The 26,197-nt window shown below is 33.7% G+C and overlaps 1 protein-coding gene and 1 non-coding gene across 8 annotated transcripts in view; both read right to left on the reverse strand.

The window, feature by feature from the left end:
- The window catches only part of Dhc64C (dynein heavy chain, cytoplasmic), a 95,975-nt gene that overhangs the window by 6,848 nt on the left and 62,930 nt on the right, over positions 1-26,197 (reverse strand). For 6 of the 7 annotated variants that reach the window (XM_071597249.1, XM_071597248.1, XM_071597250.1 and 3 more), the window contains 19 exons: positions 25,818-26,062; positions 22,590-22,798; positions 20,617-20,776; positions 19,928-20,129; positions 16,082-16,277; positions 11,562-11,679; positions 10,383-10,598; positions 9,221-9,376; positions 8,035-8,208; positions 7,773-7,937; positions 7,355-7,652; positions 5,789-6,000; positions 5,032-5,208; positions 4,647-4,870; positions 3,912-4,074; positions 3,455-3,747; positions 2,547-2,760; positions 1,506-1,700; positions 454-808 (listed from right to left, as the gene is read on the reverse strand). In XM_071597249.1, coding sequence (XP_071453350.1) covers positions 454-808; positions 1,506-1,700; positions 2,547-2,760; positions 3,455-3,747; positions 3,912-4,074; positions 4,647-4,870; positions 5,032-5,208; positions 5,789-6,000; positions 7,355-7,652; positions 7,773-7,937; positions 8,035-8,208; positions 9,221-9,376; positions 10,383-10,598; positions 11,562-11,679; positions 16,082-16,277; positions 19,928-20,129; positions 20,617-20,776; positions 22,590-22,798; positions 25,818-26,062 — 3,972 coding nt within the window. Of the gene's footprint in view, positions 1-453; positions 809-1,505; positions 1,701-2,546; positions 2,761-3,454; positions 3,748-3,911; positions 4,075-4,646; positions 4,871-5,031; positions 5,209-5,788; positions 6,001-7,354; positions 7,653-7,772; positions 7,938-8,034; positions 8,209-9,220; positions 9,377-10,382; positions 10,599-11,561; positions 11,680-15,441; positions 15,638-16,081; positions 16,278-19,927; positions 20,130-20,616; positions 20,777-22,589; positions 22,799-25,817; positions 26,063-26,197 lie in introns of all 7 variants that reach the window. The other variant, XM_071597245.1, reaches the window with a different exon arrangement.
- On the reverse strand, positions 2,382-2,455 carry LOC139698352 (small nucleolar RNA Me28S-Gm3255). The gene has a single exon (XR_011702893.1). It is a non-coding gene; the product is annotated as a small nucleolar RNA Me28S-Gm3255 (small nucleolar RNA).

A 26,197-nucleotide genomic window follows, 5' to 3' on the forward strand; every position in this document is an offset into this window, starting at 1 on the left:
TTGAAGCGAAACCAAAAGAAACTAGTTACTGAACAGTGAGACTATTATAAAACCACCCTTTTACACCCTCGAGTTTACAAGGCCATTAACCAGAAACCATGATGATGTGACCAGCAATTAATGCACAACCAAGAATGCTTAATATGAAGCAACCATCAAAAACCAACTAATTCAAAAATCTGAGTAGCTAAATTTTAAATTTCACAGCATAATTTTTTTAACATTCTAAATTTCCCCTTGGAACCACAAGATAGTGAGCAGACTTTTAACTTTTTAAGAACTGTCAGAACTTTTTTAGCCAACCCTGTGTGTTACCCACAATAAATGCTTAGAGATTTTAAATGGAAATTCAAACACTATCAACAAGTAACATTAAATGACATTCTTTAGTACGTACTCAACTTAATGACAGATTAATTCTTGAAATTAAATTATGTTTGCACAAACACTTGCCTTGTGTTGTCAATAGAACTTTCTCAGCATTGTTTGGCAAACCCAGCCATGATGGGGTCTGCCTATCTGCAAGTGATTCAATCCAATGAAGAAAGTGATCACGCCTCATACCATCCGGCATTGTTATATGCCTTCCACCCCCTGCAGCCCCACTAGACACCCCACTTCCCCCATCCACATTTGCCACAAGGGCAAAGTCAGCTTCAAATGATCGAGGAGTGAATAATTTGGAAAGGAATGAACTCAACAGCCTCTGGTCGAAGTCATTGTCAATCTTGCCTCCATATATGCACTGCGAGAGGAGAGTGACCAAGGCATCCCATGGTACTTTTTCAGGTGGCAAGTTAGTGCGACCCTGTGACATAAAAATTCCATTAAAAAACAGGTTCACATTAGATAAGAATGTAATTACATTCTCAAAAAATGTACAAAAATGACCAACACAAACTAAGATCAAATTAAAATCCATGAAACTTTAAAGGTTTCTTAGGGAAACCTGATTTAGACAGTGAATTATTCAGGAATTATATTAATGTGGAAAATAACGGAGCAAGTTCCTCAGTAACAATTACATTTCCTAAAATACTGACACTTTTCACACAAATTGTTATTCAATAGAAAAAGGGTATGGCATTCAATTCAGCAAAGGGTAGCAATTCAAAGGTAAAATACTTTCAGGGCAAATGTTTCATTTAAAAACAGTTTCAAACAAAATTTATTTAATTTCAGGGGTTAATGAATGTTCATTTGTTTCCACTATACAATGGTTAATATTCAAAAATATTCCTGTGTCAAAGTAAGTGCCTCACTTTTGTGCACCTCTCTAGGTTTTAAAATTGTATAATTATCTTGATTGTCAATCACTTCCATGTTCCAAATAAAGTCAGAATTATTGAAAATTGAAGAATTATTGAAAATTGAAGATGTCTTGTCCAATAGACTGAGGAAGGAGAAAATTTTGATAAGGATAGAAATAAAAATATAAGGCCATTTTCTACATCGAAGAGCCGAGTGATTACAACAAAATACATAATTCAATAATCAATAGTTACCATTGCTGTGGCATCTATCCACGTGTCCAGAGTATCACAAGCCACACGAAGGTCAGATTCATTGAATTCATAAAACTTGGCCCATCCAAGTGAAGTGTAACGTAGACGCTCCTGAACGATTGCATGAAACCATGCCAGAAGGAAGTACAGACGAGCCCTCTCACTGGGGGGTTTCATCATTCGTGAAGCTGGAACCTATGGCATTAAATAATAATAATTTAAAGTTTTGCAGCAATTTTTTCTCAGGTAATTCGCATACTGAAAGTGAAAAAATTATGTTAAAATTTATGATACCCCATAACAATTATTCTGTAATTGCTAACATAATGGCCCAAATAAAATCTGTATTTTTGCCGATCGGTTCAAAGATTGCAACTTTTAATTTTGGGTACAAAAAAACCATTCCAAGATTGCAATCCACACAGAATCAACATAAAACTCCCAACTGTGTCATTCAATACGGTTATCTTCAATAACACATCCTGAACAGAATATATAATTTTAATAAATATATCCATCATGACAATTCAAAAATATAGCACCTTAAAAAATCATTGCACAACAATCTGAGTCAACTAATTGCCATTCCCCACAATAGCTGAAGGAATATTTTATCAATCACTGAATGTTTTAGTGCTCAAGTAAATTCTTTTATGAAATATTCTTTAAACTACATTGAAACCCATAGCACAAACTGCACAGTTCCCTTAAAATTCCAATGCATCGACAACTTTTGTCCAAAAATGATAGCTCAAAACAAAATTCATCTTAAATTTGCACCAATATGATATTCTTTTATCCTGTATTTTTCTTATCATCTGTAACATCAGCCTTGCATACCATTATCAGGTGTAACACAAAATACTTGCATTACTGTCCATCAGATAAACCATGAATCACAAAAATTCATAAGAGGTGTCAGAAAATAGTATTTATCATCATCCTTTGGACATATAAATGCAGAGATTGCCTGAGATTAAGAAGGCATGGAAACAAAGTCAAGATTCTCATTTCTATCCTAGAGAATACAGTTGCACATACCGTGCTGAATGTACGAAGTAAATTGGCTCTGATTCCTGGGGGTGGTTCAAAAACGAAAATGCGACCAGCTCTAAGTAGATTGACTGGAACCTTGGGATTGATCTCCATTGTCAGGAAGAGCCTAAAACCTGCATGAGGCTGCAAGCTGTGCAACTTCTTTTCCAACTGAACCAACCACTGCGGTGCAAGATGGACATTCTTCAAAAGCACCCACCTATAAAAAAGATATATTATGGAAACCAAATGTAAAAATTATGTCTTTTAAGGCTTTCATCAAGATGACACCTAATTCAGAAAATGTGTTCATTCTAGCGAAGAGGCAGTATTTGCAAGATTTAATTGAAATTGTTTTGGAAGTGGCAACGCAATTAAAATTCAATCAGCGCTCACCTTTTTTTCTTCACAACAGCTATTTAAAATTTAGTATCCTGCTTAGAATTAATATCTTTCACGAAATTGGAGCATCACACCATACAAAATCACTCACTAATTCAGTGTTTATGAAAAAAACAAGTTATGTAAAAAATATTTCTACTCCTTTTTATGAGTTTAAAATATTTTTATATTTATATATAGCTCGCTGTGTTTATTATATTTAAATTTAATAAGTACAGCAAATTAAGTATATATCACATCTTAAGTATATATACAAGTATATATCACATCTAAATGGAAAAATCGCAAAAAAACTATTTATTCAAGATTTAAACATATGTTATGATTTCCAAGTTTGCATACTGAACTGCTAATTTAGAAGATCGCCCCCTGCACAAATGACTCATGCTCATTTACTTTTCCGGATGTATATAATGAACAACAGATTAGTAATCAATAACATTCAAGCAGCATGTATAGTTCATTTTTAAAGTTCAAAGAGGATATTCCCTCCAACTGCTAATAATTCTCACCTCCCAGATTTAACAGCAAGATTGATGGCACGGTCAGCTTGGCTGAAACCTTCTGCAGAACCAATGGCAATTGACGCAAGAGGATGGCCAGTGTCCGCGGCCAGATCATCCACTCGTCCAGATGCATCATAGCCAGGAACCGAGCAGAGCAAAGCAGGCACATGGGAATTGAGCTCACTCTCCACACATGCTGCTAAATCTAATTCAGTTTCAGCTGCAGCCATGAACCCCTCTCCCAGAACTGCTGACACAAATAGCTGCCCAGCAGCAATAACCCTATCCGGGCGGAAAGCCTAAAAAAATAAGTATATGATGTATAATAAGTCACATCATGACTAGATACTTGAAAATAGTAGGTTTACTCTGCATTAAATAATAGCACCATCATATATTCAACAACCGTATCATTAAAATTGAAAAGTTTTTCTGAATAAGTTTTCCTGGATCTTGAATTTACCTGGATCACTAGAAGACGATGCATGGCAGATCCAATGGGGCTTAGCGGTTTATCCTCATGCCAGAGTTGAGGTACACATTGCTCTGGTGTGCCCAGCTGCAGCCAAGGTCTAAACTCGGGCATATCTTTTATCATCTCTGGTAGATTTTTGAAAGTTGGTAATCTAGATTAATGAAAAAAAGAACTTTCAATCATCAGAAAAAACTTCTTTAGAGTCCGGAGATAAGTAATAATAAAGGTACCCTGAAGGTACACTAAGATCTGAGGTCTGATAAGTTTGTGCCACCGAAGGTGTTCTATGAATTCTCAACCTCTATTGTTTGCAAAACATCTATTCATCCCTTGAAATGACCACTGTGACATAGCAAAATTACATAATAAATAATGAAGGAATACTGAAATAAGATAATCAGCACATACTCAAGATGATAATGAATCATAACTAGTTGGAATAAAATAGTATTACTGAAACACTGCTATTTTATTTTCACAATTAATATCTTTCGCATGGAAATAGGTTATTTAATACTGATTCATACACTGCACCACCCTAATTACAATGCAGCTGCCAAGGGAAATGTTATTAACCAATGAAAACACCCAATTAGGTGTGTAAGATATGGTATTACAATCCCCAAGAGGCCAAAATACTATTAATTGTGAATCTGCTGTGCACATTGGTGCATCCAATTCAAGCATACTATTGGATAATAATAAATGATAGGGTTTAATCACCTCATACTGAGCCTAATTAATGCCTCCAGTTGCTCCTGGTTGAGTCCTTCAATATTGGGTGGTCTTGCAGAGAGAACACCTTCCTTCCCACGCAGGAAGAAATGGAATTCAGCATCCAGGGGTGTCTCAGTAGGCACGCCCTTAAGGTGAATTCGACACAGCAGAAGTGCAAAGGTGAGTCTGTCGGTGTGCAGCATACCTCGAGCTACATGCTCATAGGAAACCTAAAACAGATTAAGCATAACAATTAGACTTTGAACAATGGAATAAATATTTGAATTTTAAATTCATATAGGGTCAGAAATAATTTTTAACTCATTGATAAATGCTTGATTTTTCATTGAAAATTTCTATTTTTTCCATGTTACGCTTGATGAATATTTACCCCAAAGAGATCTCTGGTGACGATGTCAAGACGAGCTCCATAATCATTTAACTTCTGCAATTTAGGATTATCACATAACACTGAGGCAAAGATGTCCAGAAAGAATTTTAATGAATACTGATACAAGAAGTGTATCTGGTTTAAGCTTTCCATTGTGAAATAGATGTTGCTGCAAGCCTGTTAAAATAGGAAGAAAAAATGAAAAATTCATCAACTTTCACACTAAGAGGAACTTAAAATTAGGTTTTTACAAATAATACCAAGTTTCTATTTGCTTAGGTGCAGCACTCTTGCCCATCAGATTAATTTGTCAAATCAATATTTTTCATAAGAGGTGTCAGAAAAAATTAAGTTACTTATCATCATTTGGGCAAAAAGCATGCAGTATTTATGTCACACACAACTTATTAAACAAATGAAATAATTATTTCCCAAAATTACCAAATACTGAACTTGCAAGCCTTCACTTATCATTTAGATTATTATCAATTATTCACCACTTAATCATAGTTTTGGAGAGAAGGGGCTCTTTGAAGGTCATCCTTTCACAATTCTTTAGTATTCTCTTCGTACGTGTTATTCCCAGCAAGGAAATTTCTACTCAATGTTCCAGCATTGTCATAACAAATTTTGAATTGCAAATTAACAAGTCTGATTCATATAGTGGCATCTCACATCTCACAAAATATAACAAATATTTAATTCATGACAGAATGAACTTAAGAGATAGTTACTTGACATTGAAAAATCACATTACCTGTGAAAGTGGCATATACTGCTGAGAGACTGTTTCAATTTCACCGATGACTTTGTCCGTCTCCTCCACCTTCTTACTAATCTCAGCAGCTTCATGTTTTAATGTCTCCAGTGTTGTAATAACACTGTCATTTTCAAGGATTTTACCCTTGGCATCATTTAGGGCCTGCAGTAAAGACTTCTCCAGCTGGCGCAATCTCAGATGGAATTCACCTAAAAGTTATTCAAAGAAGTATTTAACCCAAACCCACCATAGAATATAATATTAATGAATCAATCATTTAAGATGCTGTCCATTTAGATAGACAGGAACTTTAATCATTAGTTCTTGCACAACTATTGGGACAAAAGGTTCCCCGAACCTCTCTTTACAAAACTTGCCAACTAGAATTGCTCTCTATTATGTAGAACTCTCTTGTTACGTATATCAATGATTCTGTATACTTTCATAATTGACTAGATTTTACTTGCTTGACCTTTGTATTTGTTTTAGAATACCTTAATTAATTTTACATAGTTAATTATTCTTTGGGTAGATGTGAACATTGAATTTTCAGCATGAATGAAATCTCATATTTAATAATTGAACCTATACATTCTTTTCAGTGAATCGCTCGAGATTCCCAGTTTAGCAGAAACATGAAAACCCTGTTTACACCTCACTATACATATGTATTACAATTAAGTGCTTCAAGCCCTTGGGTTTCAAGTGCTTGTCTAATCAATTACATTCTCAGTGGGGTCACAAAAATTTAACATATCATCACTATAATTTTGCATACTTCTGAATGGGTCATAACTTCATGGAATATTGTGAAACATGAGACAGTTGTAATGCCATTTAAGAAATGTGGAATTACTAACTTACTTGAAGACACAGAGGATGATTTACTACACAAAAACAGTATCTGAAGAAGAGGCTTCAAGTGATTCTTAATTTACTCTGTGTGGGGCTCTGGGTTTCTCAGAATCATGTTTAAAATAAGCCTAACCACAATATTCCCTAGTTACATTTTTATAAACATAAGTATGTGTAAAATTAGTACCATAAATGGTTATTGAAAAATCATTAAAAAATTAATGTTTTTCTTAAAAGTGTCTAAAAAAGAGGGTGCATATTATAAGGTACTGCGTCCTATATGCCAGAAAATACGGTAATTCCAGGGAGGTAGGCTCCATGCCTAAATATACCATTCTACTTACGCTGCTATTTAACTGAGAATAACATAAATAAATATTTATAAAGATGAAGGAGCAATCAAGGCATAATTTTTTTATGTATTCCGTCATTCCTACCAAGCATCCAGCAGTATTAAAACATACATGGTTAATTTTAATTAGTATATCTACTAACTAAGGCTTCAAATATCAACTGGTATAATACTTCTTCAAATGTATGAAATAAATTGATGTAATATTTTACCCAAATATAAAGAGAGTTAGGTGTAAATACATAAATGCAGCATTCATTTGAATATAATGTGGCATAGGGTACAACAATAATTTATGTTACTGTTAATATTGCAGCCACTAACAGTCCACAACAAACTGAGCAAAATTATCTTACCTTGAAGTTTAAGTAAATCAGAGCGTTTTTCATCAATGTCTGGTCTCTCTGCCTTGAGAACGCGATTCAAACACTGAGACTGCAGTGAGGACCGTGTTACGGTGAAGTTGACAAAAGTAACACGGGAGCATATGTCAGGAGGAAACTCCACAGTTGGGTCTCTCGTAGAGAGAAAGATGACAAATGAAGGAGACAAATCAATATCTTGGTCCCCAAGAGTGATTAAAACTCTTCCACCAGTACGCCTCAATTCTCGATTCAATACAGGATTCAGAATTGGATCATAGTTTTCAACATCCTATTAAGAAGTTGATAAAAATTGTACAACAGTTAGTCATAATTTTCTTAATCTACAAATTTTTATTTACCAGTCATAATTTTCTTATCTAAAATTTTTAATTTTCTCGGAGAAACCTACCTGAACTAACAATGGATTGCCAAATCGAAGAGCAGACTCCAAATGTTTTCTAAAGGCATCATCCAAGAAGCTTGTCTTTGTTATCTTCTTATCCTTGAACTCATTCAGGATGAATTCAGTTGCCTGGCCAGATGGATCGATAATCAGGGGATACCTGTTGAACCGCTACAAATAAAAGTTTCAATGAAATACATCTGATAAGCATATTGGACTTTTTTATAACTAGCATTATTCATTATCAGTCTTTTGGAACAGCACTTACCTTTAACATAATAGCATTCTCTGTGCAAAGATCATCAGTAGGAAGCGCATTTGCTTGCCAGCGCAACCTCTCATCTGGATTTGACAGGTATTCGGTCCTGGCAATATCAGGCCGGAACTGAAGCGCTGCTTGTTGAAGGTGATGGCACCACGTCCCAAAGAGGTTTTGTCGATACTGCAGTAGAAAAAGTTAACTCAACATGAATAAAAATAAGAATAATGAGAACCATTATGAAAATGTGATTTACAATAACTCTATGCCCGAAAATTATATTCTGCATTTTTTTAAAGATTTATGCTATTCAATGACAGATGCCCACTGATTACACAATGACAGTTGCCCACTGATTACAACTGTTACAACCAATGCAGATACCACAACAAAAACATTCACCATACCGGCAACTAATAGTTCATTCACAAAAATTTGGAAAATTACCATAAAATGCAAAAAATAATTGGCATGACTCAAGGTGAAGGGTTTACAAAAGGCTTGTTTAGGGAACAATGCCCCCGGCCAATCAGAGACAAGCTTTTACATTTTCTTTAAGTCCCATCAATCACATGACCTGCAATGGCATTATGGAAGTGCAGCAACCGATAATGTTTTTTTAATATTTTCAGCAATGAATGCTAATGACTCTCTTCAGAATTTGGGACTGAGATGCTGTGAAAAACCTATGCTTTTACAGGCATTTAGATTATATAAGCTTTCTTTAACATCATACATTTTTAAGTCATCTCATTATGTCACAAGACCATCATTACAGCAGTGATAAAATGTTTCATTACATGCTAAAAGATGTACTTTTTCATAAAACATTCTTGTGTGCTATAAAACAATGATACATTTTTAAGGGCTGGGAATACATAGGGTCACAAAATATTATTTTAATATCTTCAGTTAAAAAATCCTAACAAATTAGCATCCAAGGTCATTTTCTTCTTGTAACCTGGCATTGAAACTGATCAGTATGGCTAACAACTACACATCCAGCTGCATGAACACCAATAGCCACAATTTTTAATTGACAGCAAGCTGAGATGTATTCACAATGCACAAACCACAATTCAATGCACACAAGTTTAAGGAATCAATATAAAAACCATTTTACTTTTCTTTACCTGCATACTTTCATGCAATTACATTTAACTATGAAATGGGAACTGCCTATTCACAAACTCACATGTTGATCGAAGTAACCAGCATATGCCAAAAATGCTGATGAAAGCAGAACATCACCAATGATAGTTGACATTTGAAATCTAAATGTCTCACTTGTTGCCTCCCATCTCTCCCTCTCAATACCCAAGGACTTCAGGAGTGCTATTGATCGGTCAACCTGTGAAATAAAAGAAAATGCTCAATGAATTAATTTGATAGCAACAACTATTAAAATGCTAAATACAAAATTGTACATAACAATATACATATTCATTGATACATTAATTCATTAAGTCCTGATAAATATTACCCACCTTAAATACTCGGTACATGAGCCTTTCTCAACGACTTTCAAGATAAAAAATTATACTCTTAATGTGAAAAATTAAAGTTTATCAAAAAAATAATATTTACCACTAAGTAATTTTAGCTCATACTAAATAAAAATATATTTTATCAATGCATGATCTACACAATAAAAAAAGGCTACAGGGGGGAAGAATACACAATATTGCCATCATTCAATTATCTAGAATGGTCATTGATCAAGCATTTAGCAACAACAAACCAATGGAAGGTAATATTTACAAGTGGTGACAAGCACACATACAATGTAATGGGTTAAGCACCAAACACAAGAAGAAAAAGAAAGTAACGTGTTGCTAAGCTAAGATTTGCTAAGAAATTGTACATTATTTCGCTACGTTCATTTCCTTTTAATTATAAAATGAAATACCCACCCACAGTAATGGCAATACTATTCTGAACATCATAAAAATTAGCTATTGAGTGGTTATATCATCGCTCATCAACAGAAACAACAATAACCAGACAGATTTTTAAGGGCTAGGAAGGTCTTTGTTATATTGAGATGCTAATGCAGTTTTACATTAGTCCCCCAAAAAATTAGATTCTTCAGTTATAAAGAATTACTCCCAATTTCCCCTTCATACCTCATCATTTTCATTCATAGTATTTCCCTCAACCTTTCCAATTATTTTATGGTTCTTAATTATCTTTATTTTAACAGAGAAAATCTGGTCCAAAGTTACAACTAAAATGTACATAAGAATGTGAAGGACAAATTTTTCCCCCTATCTTATCTACAACTTAGGGCCAATTTTCATTTAGCACCTTGACACCACTGCAACAAAATAATGTAATAAACAATTACAAAACAATACCTTGGCTTGAACATTTTCCAAATCGGTCTTGATGGCCTGAGCTTGAGAGATGAGCTGCGCATACTCTTCCTTGTATGAGCCAATGCTCTGCTCCAAGCGAGCAATTAGGTCTTTCACTTCTTCTCCCTTATTCTTGTTTTCATCAGCTTGACACTCGAGGGAACGAAGCTCATCTCTTAATGGCTCGACACGCTTCAACATATCAGCATAGTTAACCTGGATTGAAGAGGCAACACCTGGTAAACTCAATTGCTATTACTTGTCAAAGGAATAATTATGATACCTATTAATAATGTTAATCAAGCTAAAAATAGGACAGGGGGCCGCTCATTTTTTATATTCCAATTCTTAACTTTTTCACAATTTTCCTTAGGGAATTGCAGTCATTTTCCCAACATTTCACTGGAGTTATACCTCCCTGTAAACAATCATGGCAATGATAGGTAGCCTAACCAATACAGTAAACTCTTCATTATCTGGGCAAATGGATGCATGACAAAGCATGGCTAATCGAAAAATAGACAAAACCTGCAGAATATATGGTCGTAATACAAATTATGAATGGAGATTTTCCTTTTTCATGCCTTGTCATTAATTTGAATTTTTTAGTGATGGAAAGTCCATATTTTTTCAATGTGTTATACATCACAAATAATCCACAAAAAGAATATCTAAAACAGGGGTTTTCTACAAAACTATGTATCAAGAAATTTTCAGATATTTCCTGGCATTCCAGGGAATATTTTCTGTATATTCTTCATCTACAAATAAAGTGTAATTTTGGGAAAATATCATTTAAAAGGTATTAATTGACAGCTGGTGTCAGAAATGAGAAGGCATCATTGGTAGCCTCATAGCAATATCAGGCACTTAAGAAAATACTGTTTTATGTCAAGGTACATGGGTAACTGAAGAATTTTAAGTACAACTGATTCTAATCAGAAAATTTAGTCTCAGATTATTGACAATATGATAGACCCTCCCATAAAAGGACAAATATATTCAAATGACTGAAACCTAAATACTCAAAAAATAGGTATGTACTGTTTCACGAAAATTTTACTTATGAACAAGGTGTCAAGTTTAGTATTATATTTCAGTTTAAACTTAGGTAGGGTTTGGATATACTATACATATTTTAAAGGTCACAAGTAACTTTCATAGGAAAAACATTATTACCTGAGCAGTCGCCCATTTTACCATGGGACCACAAGCCATACTAGCACGGTTGACCTTTTCAAAGTTGTAATCAGGATTACTAAGGTATCGGTTTCTCATTTTCTCTCTCACTTCATCACTGGAAATCATTTAATTATATGAAAATTAGCACACTACATCATGAAAAACAATACTCACTTTTCCTAAAGCTAACTCCATCAGGCAACAAAATAGTTTATTCCTTACAAAATTGAACTCCAAATCCTCACATCGCATATAAAGGTTTTCATGAATCATGCAATATGATGTTTGATAATAATGCCAAAGTATGTTTTCTCAAGTTGACATGGCTACTGGAGCAATATTTCACCACTCAACTATTGCCGTTATTCATTTATGTTAAGGCCCAGAAGGCCAATATAATGAACTAAAACACCTCAACAAATACCTTATTTTTGAATGATAAGAATGAATGTATGAACCAATATCATGGGTAAAGATAAATGAAGCAGGATTTTTGCAACAAATTTAGACAAATTCAACATTAAATGATTTTTTAATAATTAATGAGACCATTTTCTTCATTACCAAGTTTTAATTAGATATTTATTGAATAAGTATCTGTGAAAGAGATTTAAAGGAACATTCAAATTAAACTAAACTACACATTTCCCAATTCCAGAACTTGCTGGCAAACCAATACTACCAATAGTCCATATGTAAAGCAATGTTATTTTATTAATTCACTCGATAATTCATATGATTTTAAATAAATGTGGCATTTTCCCCAAGCATGACTCCTATTTATGTAAAAATATACTCATTTTTTGACTCCAAAGGCTACATACAAACCCACTATCAAATGGGACCTTTTAATTTAAATTAATATGGACAAAAAGAATAATACATCTTGACGCTAAGTTCATGAATAATTTTGCTAGAACTATAATCTTGCATGGATTAAAGTTATCACATATTTTAATTATGAATAGAGAGTAAATGGCCCATAACATAAAAAAGGATGACACTAAAAATGAACTTTCCGGTGGAGCTATTACATGCTTATAGAAACCTATTCTGTTCAGACAAGATTAACAACCACTACTATTATTAAATAGAAAGTGCACACACTGTGCCTCTTGCTGCATTTAAATTGGTGAAACATGAAGTGTCTTTCTGGCTAATGAAGACTTCCTTATTAAGTACACTTAGTGCATTTGTCATACCAAGCGTTGGTATTGCTAATTTCTGATGGAAAAGAAGTAGTCATGTCCCAGCCACTCAGGGACAACTTTACCATTCAATGCCAGGAAAGAAGTCCCACAAAAACATTCTCCATGCAAGTGTTATTCAAAGGCAAGGCAACCAGCAAAGTAAAATAAAGATAATTCCATGCTTGCTCATGCAGGAAGACTTGATAAAATAAATAATATAAAAATTCAAACAGAGAGATTACAACTTAACTCATTAGAAAATTAGAAAATAAAAAATGGTCAAGACAAGATGGCTCAAAGATAAAACTTCATTAGAAGGACTAGATCAGTTGGATATTTTTTTCAGCGATGGGATTTGCCTTACCACTAGTTACAGAACAGAAAGTATTTCGAGAAAGATGTAATCATTTAGTGCCGTTATATCATTTTTAAAAAATTTGTAATCATGGTATCAAACTTCAGCATACAGCCAAAATTTGCTAGGCATCAGTATCTCTCAACTTGACATTCCACCTGAAGTTAAAACGTTTAAGTGATCAATATTTTTCAAATCTCCTTAACAATTCTCACTGGTATATGGCACTAAAATTTGGAGACATAACATAACTGAAAAGAATGGTAGATGGGCCAATTTAAACTATTTACCTAAATCTTACACCATTATAGAGTTCTTTAGATCCATCTTTCTGAAGTTACCAAAATTACTGAATGGCACAACTTGATCTAGCTTGGCAGCAAATAAAAACGAATGCATCTACTGCACAACTACAACAGATAAAATTAATCTTAATTACAAAATTAAAAGCTTTTTCATTAGTTAAAATTGTAAAACACTAGTATTAATATCGTTTAACCATTATCTACTGAAGTATTACAGCATAAAATAAACAACAGACTATTACTAGCATGAATTTTTTCACTCCATACGCAAATTTAAATCATAATGACTCAATTAAGGAAGTCATAAATTATTGATGAGAATATGAATTAATTCAGTCCCATATTTGTTGGTGATACAAAGGCAAAAACCATGTATAAATAATTAATTATGAGAAAGGAACCAATGTGGCAACTTATAGAGTGACATGTAATCAAAAACACCATATGTAGATAATTATAACTCGCATACAATGAAAACCAAAGAAACAGATCTTATCAATGGAGTTGAACTGTATATGAAGATCAAATTAAAAATTGGAAACTGCATTATTTAAAATTGAATTTTTATTTAGAAAAGAATAGAATTATAGAGGTAAAATAAATGCAAATCATTTAACCTGATAAAGTTTCTTAAAGTATTTAATGTGAAAAAGTATGATTTTCAATTACTGCATATACTATTAAAAAATATCCTACTTCTTACTAAAATAATTGATTTTAAAAGGATTAGCTTGCATAGTGGAAATGTTACAAAAAAAATAAGGCATGAAGGTTGTAAAAAATAAGATCAATTCTTTTTTTGGTAAGTAACATTATCGATACCCTTACTTGTACCTTTTTTAGACAACAGAAGCTCAGGGGTTAAGCAAAATTATGAAAATGCCAGAGAGAAACCTGATTAAATTTTCAATTTCTACCAATTTGGAACCACAAATTAAAATTATTTATAACAAATAAATAATTTCTTATTGAATAAGCCATACCATACAATACATAAGGATAATCTGAAGTCATGATTTACTACACAAGATGGCAGAGTAAAAAAAAGCATGAAACATCAGTGATCAATCAATGTGTAGGTTTTTTCTGGAAATACATTAATGCGCAGAAATTCTTTCAGAATTCACATCACTAAATGCGAAAACTGCGTTTAACTAAAACAATGCATCAACATTTTGTTGCACATTTGTTTACTGTAAAATTACACTAAGAGAGAAAACATTGAGTTGCCATAAAAAATAAGCAACTTATATTTATGGATGGAAATTTCCACTGTTTCCAGATCATACTTAAGCTAAGTCAAGTTGTACGGCTACATAAAATTAATGCCAGCATCACTTTTAGCATAAAATCAAAGCAAAATGAGGGAAGCTGATGACAGCTGAAAAGTTAACTAGTAAACCATCACTTTTAACATGATTTTTTACATATTTTTTCCACCAAAATAACTGCACTAAATTCGAAAACAAAACTGTCTCCACTCAACATATAAACACTTTGACATTTTTCACTTCAGGAGGCACAAAGTCGGAAACATTATAATAATCTAAATAGCAATCTCTTCGCAAACAGTGATAAAGGGAAGGATGAAAACATTCTTTATTTACTTTTCCTTGAATATGAATTAAAAAATTTTCCTTGAATATGAATTAAAAAATGAAGTACGCCTAACTTGCTAAATTTTTAGACTCAAATATATGATACAATATGCAGAGGTGATGCTAGTCAAGACTGCATTAGTTATGGAGCAATTAAAGGCAAACTCAACAGCTGAAAGCCAAACTAAGGGGTTTTGAGCCAAACTAAAGGACTTTGAGCCAAAGAGTTTTAAGGCAAACTGAAAAGTTTAAAGCTGAACTAAAAGGTATCTCGTTCACGATACACAAATACCAAATAAGCAAAAGCTGCATTAATTTCTAGCTACTTAGCACATATTTATAGCTATATAAACAATACTTACCAAATCTATGAACAATTTGTAAATTCCATACACCATAACAGGTTAGAAAGGTTAATAGCATGCTTACGTTATTTCTTCGGCATTGAAATTAAGCATGGTATAGATAAAGTTGTCCCGGAGAAGCACTGCTCGAATTGACTTCCAATCAGTGGCGTTCTCATGAAGCAGAAGACAGATAGACTCAAGAGCAAGTTTGACGATGGCTGGCGGATTGGCCATTGAACGAACCTCCACCAGGTGCTGCCTACTGATTGATTTCACAGCTGCCACGAGGCAAGACAATTCCAAAAAAAGAGAAGAGAAACAACACAACACAAAATCTAAGTAACGCCTGGCAGAGGTTAATCTGAGGGTCTATGTACACTACAAGAACAATTCAACTAGAGATTTTACTTCTCTGATCCCATACTATCTTCCCAGATAAGACCACACCACTAAAAACCTTAGGAAAAAAATCAGTGCAGTCAATGCTTACTTAACTCTGGCTTAAACATGCTGTTAATAAAGAAATAATTAAATATTAGCAATTAAATTGGAAAAAACTACAAATAACTGAAGGGATACCTATGACTTAAAAACATGAATTGAGCCAAGTAAGCACTGGCTGCAATAAACCCCAACACACAGCCAACACATTCATGCTTTGAGGGAAACATTCTAAAAACAGAAATTAAGGGAATTCACGCTTCGCAGCTTCTCTCGCTTACGTCATTTCTTCAGTGTTGAAGTTCACAATGGTGGAAATGAAATTTTCACGCATGATGACTGAACGGATGGTCTTCCATTCAGTGATGTTTTCTCCCAGCAAAAGGCAGATTGACTCCAGGGCAAGTTTGACGACCGCAGGGGGATTAGCCATAGACCTCACTTCCACCAAATGTTGCTTCTTAATTGACTTCACAGCTAACCAATGGCAAAAAATAAAAAAGCTCATTCTCTGCCAACCAGGCAGCACATTCACATTCTCACTGGAGTCTGATTTATCCCTGAGAGAACTACTGACTAGTCATCACTAAACTAATAGTTACAGGCACCAAAAATTATTATATATTCTATTGTTTCAGGCTTCACTTCGTGGAAGTATTTAATATCCATACTAAAAAGAAAGACGTACTTTTCCACAGATTTTATTATATGGTACAACGCGTTTCACCGACTTGCGGCATCATCAGGTACAAATACAGGATAGCCTTCTCAAATCAGGTATAAACTGAAATGAGAGGATTGCAACAGAGTTTATGTCGGTCAGACCGGCAGGAATATCAAGTTACGAGTCAAGGAACTTGCTAGGTGTCACAAAAATCAGAATAACAACTCTCTCTTCGCCAAGCATTTACTAGAATTCGACCACAGCAGTGACTTTGTCCCAGAGATATTACACACACTCCCAAAAGGATTAAAAATGGACGCTCTCGAGCAATTAGAGATTAGAAGGCACTTGGTAAACCCCAACACGACACTTTGTAATGAGCAATTGTTCCCATACCCCTCCCCACTCCTCTCAGAAAAACTAGCCTGGAAATGGTCAAAACAATCCATCAACGCACCTGCGAGCCCCCACCCCTCTCAAATCCTTCCAACCCTCCCCGCCCCCACTCTGTCCTGAGGGTATATATTCTTGCTCTGTCTGTTTTGCAAATTTGTACCTGATGATGCCGCAAGTCGGTGAAACGCGTTGTACCTTATAATAAATTCTGTGGAAAAGTACGAGTCTTTCTTTTTAGTAAAAAATTATTATTCCCGAGGAAATACTTTTGGTGACTTTTTATGATGCTGAAATTTAATCATTTACTTCTTCTATTCTCTCACAAGCAAAATGAAGGTTCAAGAGCAAATAGTTACAGCAGAATAAAAAAAAATTAATAAAATAAAATTCAAAAAATATATGCACACAAACTACACCATATAACAGAAGTTATGTTCTGCATAAAACTTTTTGCAAGCAGTTTTCAACAACCGTTATTAGAATCAGGAAAAAAATTTACACAATGGGTGGCATGTGGATTGAGCCAATATTGAAGCTAAAGATTTTAGAAATTATGTATAAAATAGCAATCATCATACATTAACACCAATCAATTCAAAGCTAAGTAAGTTATTTGATAAGAAATCGGCTGAAGCTATATCTTTCTTTTAAATTTTAAGGAATTTAAGCAATATACAAAACACAGAAGTTGCAAAAATAGACATTATGACATTACATTAATTGCATATAACATATTTCCAAGATTAAGGCAATATTTGAGCTAAAAAAATTGTGATACTTATTTTTTAAGTTAAATATCAAATTAGAAATAAAATATTAACCAACCCCTAATTTTAGCATCAAAATACATTATAATTAGATACCACTACCCACTTCTTGGGGAGCAAATAATGTTTTGAGGGAAATTATAGGGTTGTGGTGGCTGTTTTAAAGACATTTCATTATGAGACCCTAAGTCCAAATTCTTTCAGCAGTTAATTGTAGGTATTTCAAACCCATTGAGTTGCCATGAATAGAGCATAAGAAAAGCAATAGATCATCCAAAAACGGAATGTAAAATCGTTGACATATTGGGGTATTCATTGGATTTTTTTATGATCACCACTCTTAATATCTTCATATTATCATTTCTTAGAAAGGTGCTACCTGGGAACTCAAAGCTTATTACCTCGCTTTGCAGGGATGAGAATATTTTCCATGAACCATGTTGCCATAACTGATGACTTAGGAGAAGGAAAGTTTTTAATATGGTGAGTTCCCCTAAACTAGGCAACTAAGGTTGAGTGAAAGTGAGTATATTCATTACAACTTTAGCATTTAATACTAGAGCTGAGCAGTAAATTTCCAAACATGAATATTGTAATGATCTATTGATACAATTTATTATACACTTACATTACTATTCATTCAAAGTCAAACCTTGAACAGACCCCAATAAAAATATTGGGATTTACTAATGCATCTTTTATTAATTAACCCAATCCAACAAACAAACCAATTTTTAAATATTATAAATGGGTCACTTCAACATTTTTTTATTCTGGCGATGGTTTCGTAATTAGATTTGGTTCTTGCTTCCAATTATGATAGATAGGGTAAATGGACGGATACTGAGCTATTAACAGTTGCCATTGTTAACAAGAACCCAATCTTCAAAGAAATTTTTACCTTATAATAAGTTTTACGTATATTATTTACAAGAATGTTGCAAAATATTGGTCAGCTTTATATAAATTCTTCATTATATTGCACCAATTTCAAGTGTAATAATGATCCGCTTTGACTGGGATTGGGACCTAGATCCCTTCATATCCAGCCGAGTGCTTGAGCCAGTTAAGCTACCAAGGAGACCTCTTCAGTTGCCTCAGTAGGTATCTGATTAAAACGTTTGGCTGGTCATCAAGGGATCTTGGTTCAAAGTTCACATCCCGGTCAAGGTAAATTTTTGTGCTTTGAAATTGTAGCTTTGTAAACAGCATTAGCGGATGGCTCTATTAAAAGTTACTGACGTGGCATGTTCCCCAATGTCTTTTAACACAGTCTTCATGATTTTTTCAAGTCTCAAAACTAATAGATAATTGCAATAACTGTTTGCATTCAGCAAAAATTTTCCATAATTTTACCCAAAAAAATAGTTGGATCATTTTCAACTTTTTATAGCGATGTTATTGAGCAAAGACAACTAGATAAAAAGCAGTTTCAAATAATTTGATGTGCTTAAATATTAGCTTTGAAACATTGCAGGCGCTTAAGTTTTTCATGACTTTTTTCTAGTTCAATTAAAAAGGTTTTTCAATGATTGAGGATTCAAATTATTTCAATATTTGAATTGGGAGTAATAGTTGAAAAGTTACTAAGGGTCATTATGCTCACAAGAATACATGTAATTATATAAATAAGAGTAGACTTCTATACAGATTTTCTTCAGATTTTAAAAAGCCACTTATATAACTATAATATAAACAATAGTATTATTGTTTTTAGATATCTAAAATGTCTCAAAATATCTTTGATACTTTGTAATGCATATTAAATTCTTATACAAGTTTAGTGCACTAATACAGCTTAACTTAGTATAACTTCCAGAACCCATGTTTTTTTTTCCTTTCACAATCAGTTCAATTTTGAGTCTCCAGTAGAACCGAGAACCAAAGAATCATATCAATCCATCATTACCTTATATAATTCCTCCATTAATCTGGAACATTTCACAAGTTCACTTCATACAAAGTTATAACTTTTTATGTTTCACGAAATTATTTTAGGGAATAACTTCTTTTCAATTGCTCATTCCCGCAAATAGCACAATACCACATTGTTTAATAAATATTGAAGGCAAAATTTCATTAAGAGGTAATCAATTGTTTTCAATGAGTCAATTAGAGTATGCCTGAACCCATGAATCCTCTATATCTTATCACAGACATTAGGAAGCACTAGTAACTAACTCAGTAAATAACGATTCAATAAATGATCCTGTAGCCAAATATTCAAATTTAACATTTAAAAAAAACTATAAAATAAATATTTTCCATTGAACTTGAATGAATAAATGCTTTCCTCTTACCAAGCTGAGCTTCAATAACAGCAGGCTCCACCTGGGCCAAGTCCTCCTTGACATCTTCTTGCTTCTGGTCTATCTGAATGGTTTGCTTTTCCAACTCTGCCTGAATTTCTTGGCTTTGAACTTTCTTCTTCTCAGCTTCCTGCTGATCCTTAACCATCTGCCTCAGTTTTGCATTGGCAGCTTCATTCTTTGCTTGCAGCTCCTGAATTGAAAATGGCAATTGAGTAATTAATGGAAATTAGGAAATTCAATTGAATATTCTAGCACACAAATTTAAATTTTCTTTGAGATCTTATGTATTAAGTCAAATTTATTTATTGTTCAATCATTACTCAACACCATTATTATATAACAATGCATTTTCATTGGCATGCAATTCAACAAACTAGAACCATAATATTTATATTAAGTCAAGTTCCATATTAAGCAGTATTATACTATTGAAGCAGAAATTCTTCATATTTTTGGGCTTCCGCATTCTTGGGAAGATGCTGGTTCTTCTTAACCCTGATGAAAGGTCAAACCGCTCACTAGCTAAAACTTCTGTATTAAATTTACATTCTGCGCGGAATTCTGAATGAGTTTATTATAGAGTCTTCTGTGTAAAAATGTTCATAAGACGAGGGTTTATATAGTAGCGGGTTATAGTAGTAGAGGGTTGTAGATAGATGTAAATATAGAGGACTGACCTGTGACTTGACAGCTAGAGACTTCTGCATTTCTTCCACCTGCTCTACAGTCTCAGCAATTTTTTTCAAACCAACATTGAGATGAAGTTGCTGCTCTTCTAAGTCTGATCTCTTTTCATTGTACAACTTCACAAAATGGTGAATGAAGTCCAAGTAATGCCTGAAAAATTGAAAAATTTATAACTAAAATTCCATATAGAATGCACAACTGTTGCATCTTGACATCATTTAGGTTCCCATACAGACTTCAACATGACAAAACAAACAATATAATATTCCATTACCACCGATTTTCCTTTAAGCACCCATGGCAAAATAAAATCCACATTACCAGCCGACAATTATTTTTTATACAATTTTATAAGTTTTAATCATAGGGCCCAAAGGAAAGCAATGCCACTCTTTTAAGTTTTAACAACAGAAAATTTTAATTAGTCATTAACAAGCTATAAAAAGATACCAGTGTCAGACTTGAAATTATGTCATTGTCCGAATCAAAACAGCATCAGTAAAAATGTACTTTTTATTCACTTTCCTATCACCCAACACCTGATTTCCTCCATTACAGCCACACTGAAATGGAGGAGAATGCCCTTTTCCTCTTTCTTTTTCTCCCACTTAGGTAGCTATCTGATTTCATGGCCTGTGCTGAAACTACCCGAGATATATTTTCATCAATGTTTTGACAAACTCAAAACTTTTCTATTCAAAGTGACAACCCTAGAGCCTTTGGCAAGAATTTCACTAAATTGCTGGGCATTTTGATAAAAGAGTAGGCTGGTAATAAAACTGTATCCATAAGAGCCTTTTGAATATGATTTCATCATCCTGGCCAATTAACAGATGGTGATTACTTTCTTGCAGGATTTATTACTTCATACTGGTTTGCTCTCTTAGACTCTCTAATCATTTTACAACATTTTTGATCAAGTTGATGTGAATTTTGATGCTGAAATATTCTTTATTGCCCTCTTTATCTCACTGTCATTATGTTTCAGATTGGCTAAATTCTCCTCCTAAGTGGCATGTTTTCGTTTTGATGCCATACCGTAAGGCACATATTGAAACAAAATATAATGCTCCCCTTAGCAGAAACGATCATTCCCTTAGCAATGGAACACTTTAACAGTATGACTTATGTCATTTCCATTGATCAATCAAAGCCTCTGAAATACATCCACTAGGAAATGTTTTCTTTCATGTCCCATATATTTGAGAAATGATCAAATATGCTAAGATTTATTTTTGCTTCCTATCTCCTCTTCCCTAGTTCCAAGATCAATTGCATTGAGAGTCTTGATTTTTTCCAAAGGACACTTCATTTCCAACGCCTTTTTAGGACTAACTTCCTAGCATAACTGTTTTCATAAAAAAACATCATAATTTTTATTGATAGCAAAATGCTTATGTTTGTGATTAACTTCAAATTATAATTTTGGTAATAGAAGAAATAGAAGATGAAGCAGGGTGCCAGCTGTAGTGTTATGTCATATAATTACACATACATAATACATTTCATAAGGCATGAATAGCTCTTCCCTAAACCCCATTTGTCATTCATGGCCAAATATTAGCAAATTATGAAGGTTTCTTACAATAAAAGATTATGTCTGGGGTTGAAAATTTCCCTGAAAAAGGGCACTGGTTCGACGTCATAGAAACGTTTCAAACAAACGCGTCAAGTGCACTGAAGGCCATTCCGAAAATCTACTTCCAGAACTGCTTCTGTACGTGGAAACGCAGATTGGAGCATGTTGTTCAGATGAATGGGGATTACTTTGAAGGATGCAATGAGCCAGAAAGTATAATGCCAGAGCAGAGTTATGAACACAAATCATATACTTGAACACACCATGTAGAATTAAATTTTTTTGCAGATAACAAAGAGCAATGATAAATCAACAACAATGATATCAAATTAACCATATTAACATTTCATTATTTACACAAATATTAACAAAAATTCCACCCACCTTGGAGTAATTGACATTGTTCTTCCACCACGTTTAGCCAATCTTGCGTTAGCTTTGTGCAAAGTCTGATGCACATAAACAAAGGCATTTATTACGGCATCCCTGTGTGCCAGGGATGAAGGCAGAGCTGAATATGCAGATGGAAAGAAGTCAGGTGCCCTCCAATCAGCACGATCAAGATCAACTTTGCTAGTAAATTCCTTCCCAACCTGAAGAAAATAAAAATGGATGCTATTTCAAATTCATTCCAACCAATGGCTCACCTATTCACATTTTGATTCATTCCCTCAGTCTGTAGAGACTATCATAACACTAAGTCATCTATATTTATTTACTATGAGGATTGTAAATATGCATTTGACAATGCTTATCATTTGCATTAAAATCAACAAGCAAACAGTGAGGCCCCCAGCCACTTTCAATAGTTTCAAAACCAGCCAACTAACGTCGACTAACTCCATGGTAGATCTTGTTCACATTACATCTTTTCCTCCAGCACTTTTACGCATTACTATTATTCACTTAAATCATTACAGGTGAGCAATGGTACATAAAACATAGCATGATGAGACACGTTGCTTTGTGGAGAAGCCATTTTTTCGTAAATGTTGACATACTATCACTAATTAACTGTAACACTGCAATTTTGATACACAAAAACTTATGATATATTCATTGTAACAGTTCAAGAGCTCCTTTACCTAGGCATTTCCATGTCTAATGATACTTTTTAACCACAGACCAAGGTTTCCCTAGACACCACCAATTGAGTGTTTAAGAACACTTAACGAGAAACTAATGGTACTCGATGTTTCATCTGAATAAAATATACCTTTCTTTACGAGATGTTTTACTTCAAATGATATGCTATAAGAACTATTAGATGTCTGGATATATGTTGCATTACCTATACAGTGGAAATTCACATTATTCGTACCAGGATCTCTCACATAATGCAAAAGATTTAGTGAAACAAATTTTCCCAAATAAATAAATGCAAAATGGATTCCGTAAACCTCTCTTCAAAAGACTTTGTTTATTACCAGTACCTTGCATATATATATTTAATGTCATCTTACATGCAAAGGGTAATATTTCCCATTATAAGTCCAACCACAATTACCATAGTCACTACACAAGGACCTGCAATGACCTGCACCAACCATTTGTCAGGACACACAATACTGCCCATGGGCCCAAAGCAATGGGCTTAAGGTTATTCAATAAACTTCCCCATGAAATCAAATATGAAACAAAAGTACCTGTTTTCAAGAAAAAGCTGTTTAACCTTTTAAAAAATAATATGTTCTATTCTGTAAATGAATACCTTGAATTGTCGCAATGCATCAATTCCGGCTTAAACAATTGATATGTAATTATACTAGTGTATTGGTATGTATATATATATATATATATATATATATTTATATATTGTATCTCTTCTATTGTGAAATTGTGAAAATTATATTTGACGTGTCCTATATTTGTGTATGTATGAATATGCAACAAATCTCCGGACAAATAAATGTATTATTATTATTATTATTATTATTTCAAAGAAATTATGCTTAAGGTTCATTCAAAGAAAATTGTAGTTACGGTAAATCATCTTTTCTTCTATCATTGAATGAACCAACCTGGGATGTAAATTTGATGAAGAAAACCAAAAAGATCCTAAACAATTAGTTTAGTATGTATGATGGTTCCCTATGTCTGTTTCACTAGAAAACTGTCTAGAAACATTAGTTTATGCTTCAAAATTTTGTGATAATGTACAGAGCATTATCATTACATAAATTTGTCAATCTCATACCTACTGACTATGATGATGTTTCTCAATACACGAAGCAGTAATTTCCCATGTTTTACCATGACCTTAACGTCACATTTAACCTGCTCTCCTGGACTTCACTCTTGAAGGCTTGAGTGGTTTCTAAATAGTTAACAGGAAGGGCTTTAATTTTCAAATCGCTGCTTGGATTGGCACAATATGGCAGCATAAGACACTCAATCGTTGGCATGTGGCCAGGCAATGCATTCTCCCCTGCTGTTACATAGGTTTGCTTCAGCATCTTCACCAGAAAAAATCCATCTTGTAACAACTTAAAACCTGGAACAGCAGTAAGCCCTCAGAATCTTGGAGCTTCTTGTCACTGCTACTGTCACTGATAAAGTTCTCTGCTGTCTTTAAGTTGGAGCTTGCTGATTTTCCATGCCTCACAATGCTGTGTATGCCTGTACTCTTTAACCTCTCAAATCACCTACGGCTTCCCACAAATACTTCTTCCATATTCTTCTTCATTGATGATCCTGGCATCTTCTTAACTTAATCAGCAAAAATTACTTTTGCTTTCTTACAAATGATGTTCCCATTGATAGTGTTGCCTTAGAATTGTTTACCATTTATCCATATGAGATATAGCCTTTCAACATCATTGAAAACGCACAACCATTGCATAGATATCCTTGTCACTCCCTTTGAATCATATATCTCCTTAACTTTACCCTTGTTCCCACTTTTCAATGATTTTAATCTTCATTTCTATGGTTATTTTTATTCTTTCATTGCTTCCTTTTGGCTGATTTTTCTTTACGGACATTTTTTAAAACTAATCACAATATATCATTAAACTTTCCACAAAAAAATCACAAACAATGTCTGAAAACAAGTCAGGAAAAATGTGTAAACACAAGTGACACTAACATGTTATTGGAATGAGCACTAAACACAAACTGAAGCAGCAGGTCCATCATCATTCCAGAAATTCCCCTCTCCTTGTCACTTATTAAGCAAAATATTACTCATTAAGCAAGATATTTATTTAAAAATATTTTTTTATTGTTATGTGAATTACTTGCACTGTGATTTGCTCATTAAGTTATGTTCCACTGCATTAATATCCAGAGATATGTATTCAATTTTTCAAGTATAAAATTTTTTTTTTTATTTTTCTTACCTAAGCTATTATACAAGGTTTTCATTGCTTCCTCAAAAATTATAAGTTGAAAGTTCCGTGTGTGTGACAGTACAGAATTAGTGGAATATTATAGACCATTTTATTTGTTTTCCGGTTCAGCTTTTATATTCACTTTTCAGTAAGCATTCACAGTAACTCAGATGATTAAAGCAAAATATTAACCAAAGAAGCTCTTCCACAGCCGACTTTCCATAAAATGTAATGCTACAATATTGAACTTATGCAAGGGATATTTATCCTGAAAACTTACCTGGAATAAAGCTCCATCCGACCAATCTCCAAACCAGTTAAGAACACATCGGTTGAACAGAGCAGGGGAAGTTGCTGCCCTGTCCTTCAAACCTTCAGAGGATGGGTTCATAGTAAACACAACATGTAGGTTCTTCATCACTTGGCCAGTGAACCACTTATAAAGTTCCTCATTTGAGTCCAACATCAAGCCCTCCCTTTGAGCTCCTTCTTTGCACTGTGTCATTAATGTTGTGTATTCATCCCCTGAAAATAATTAATTTCTTTTAGTTTCGAACAAATATGTTGGCTTATTGTTAACAAAGACATTGAGTCTGAAACATAATCAAATAAAGAAGTATTGGGGTATTTTATCGCCATATAGTGAATCCATAGCCACAA

The sequence above is a fragment of the Hetaerina americana genome, unplaced genomic scaffold (genome assembly GCF_022747635.1).
Source record: "Hetaerina americana unplaced genomic scaffold, ioHetAmer1.1.p SCAF_83, whole genome shotgun sequence".
Lineage (NCBI taxonomy): Eukaryota > Metazoa > Arthropoda > Insecta > Odonata > Calopterygidae > Hetaerina > Hetaerina americana.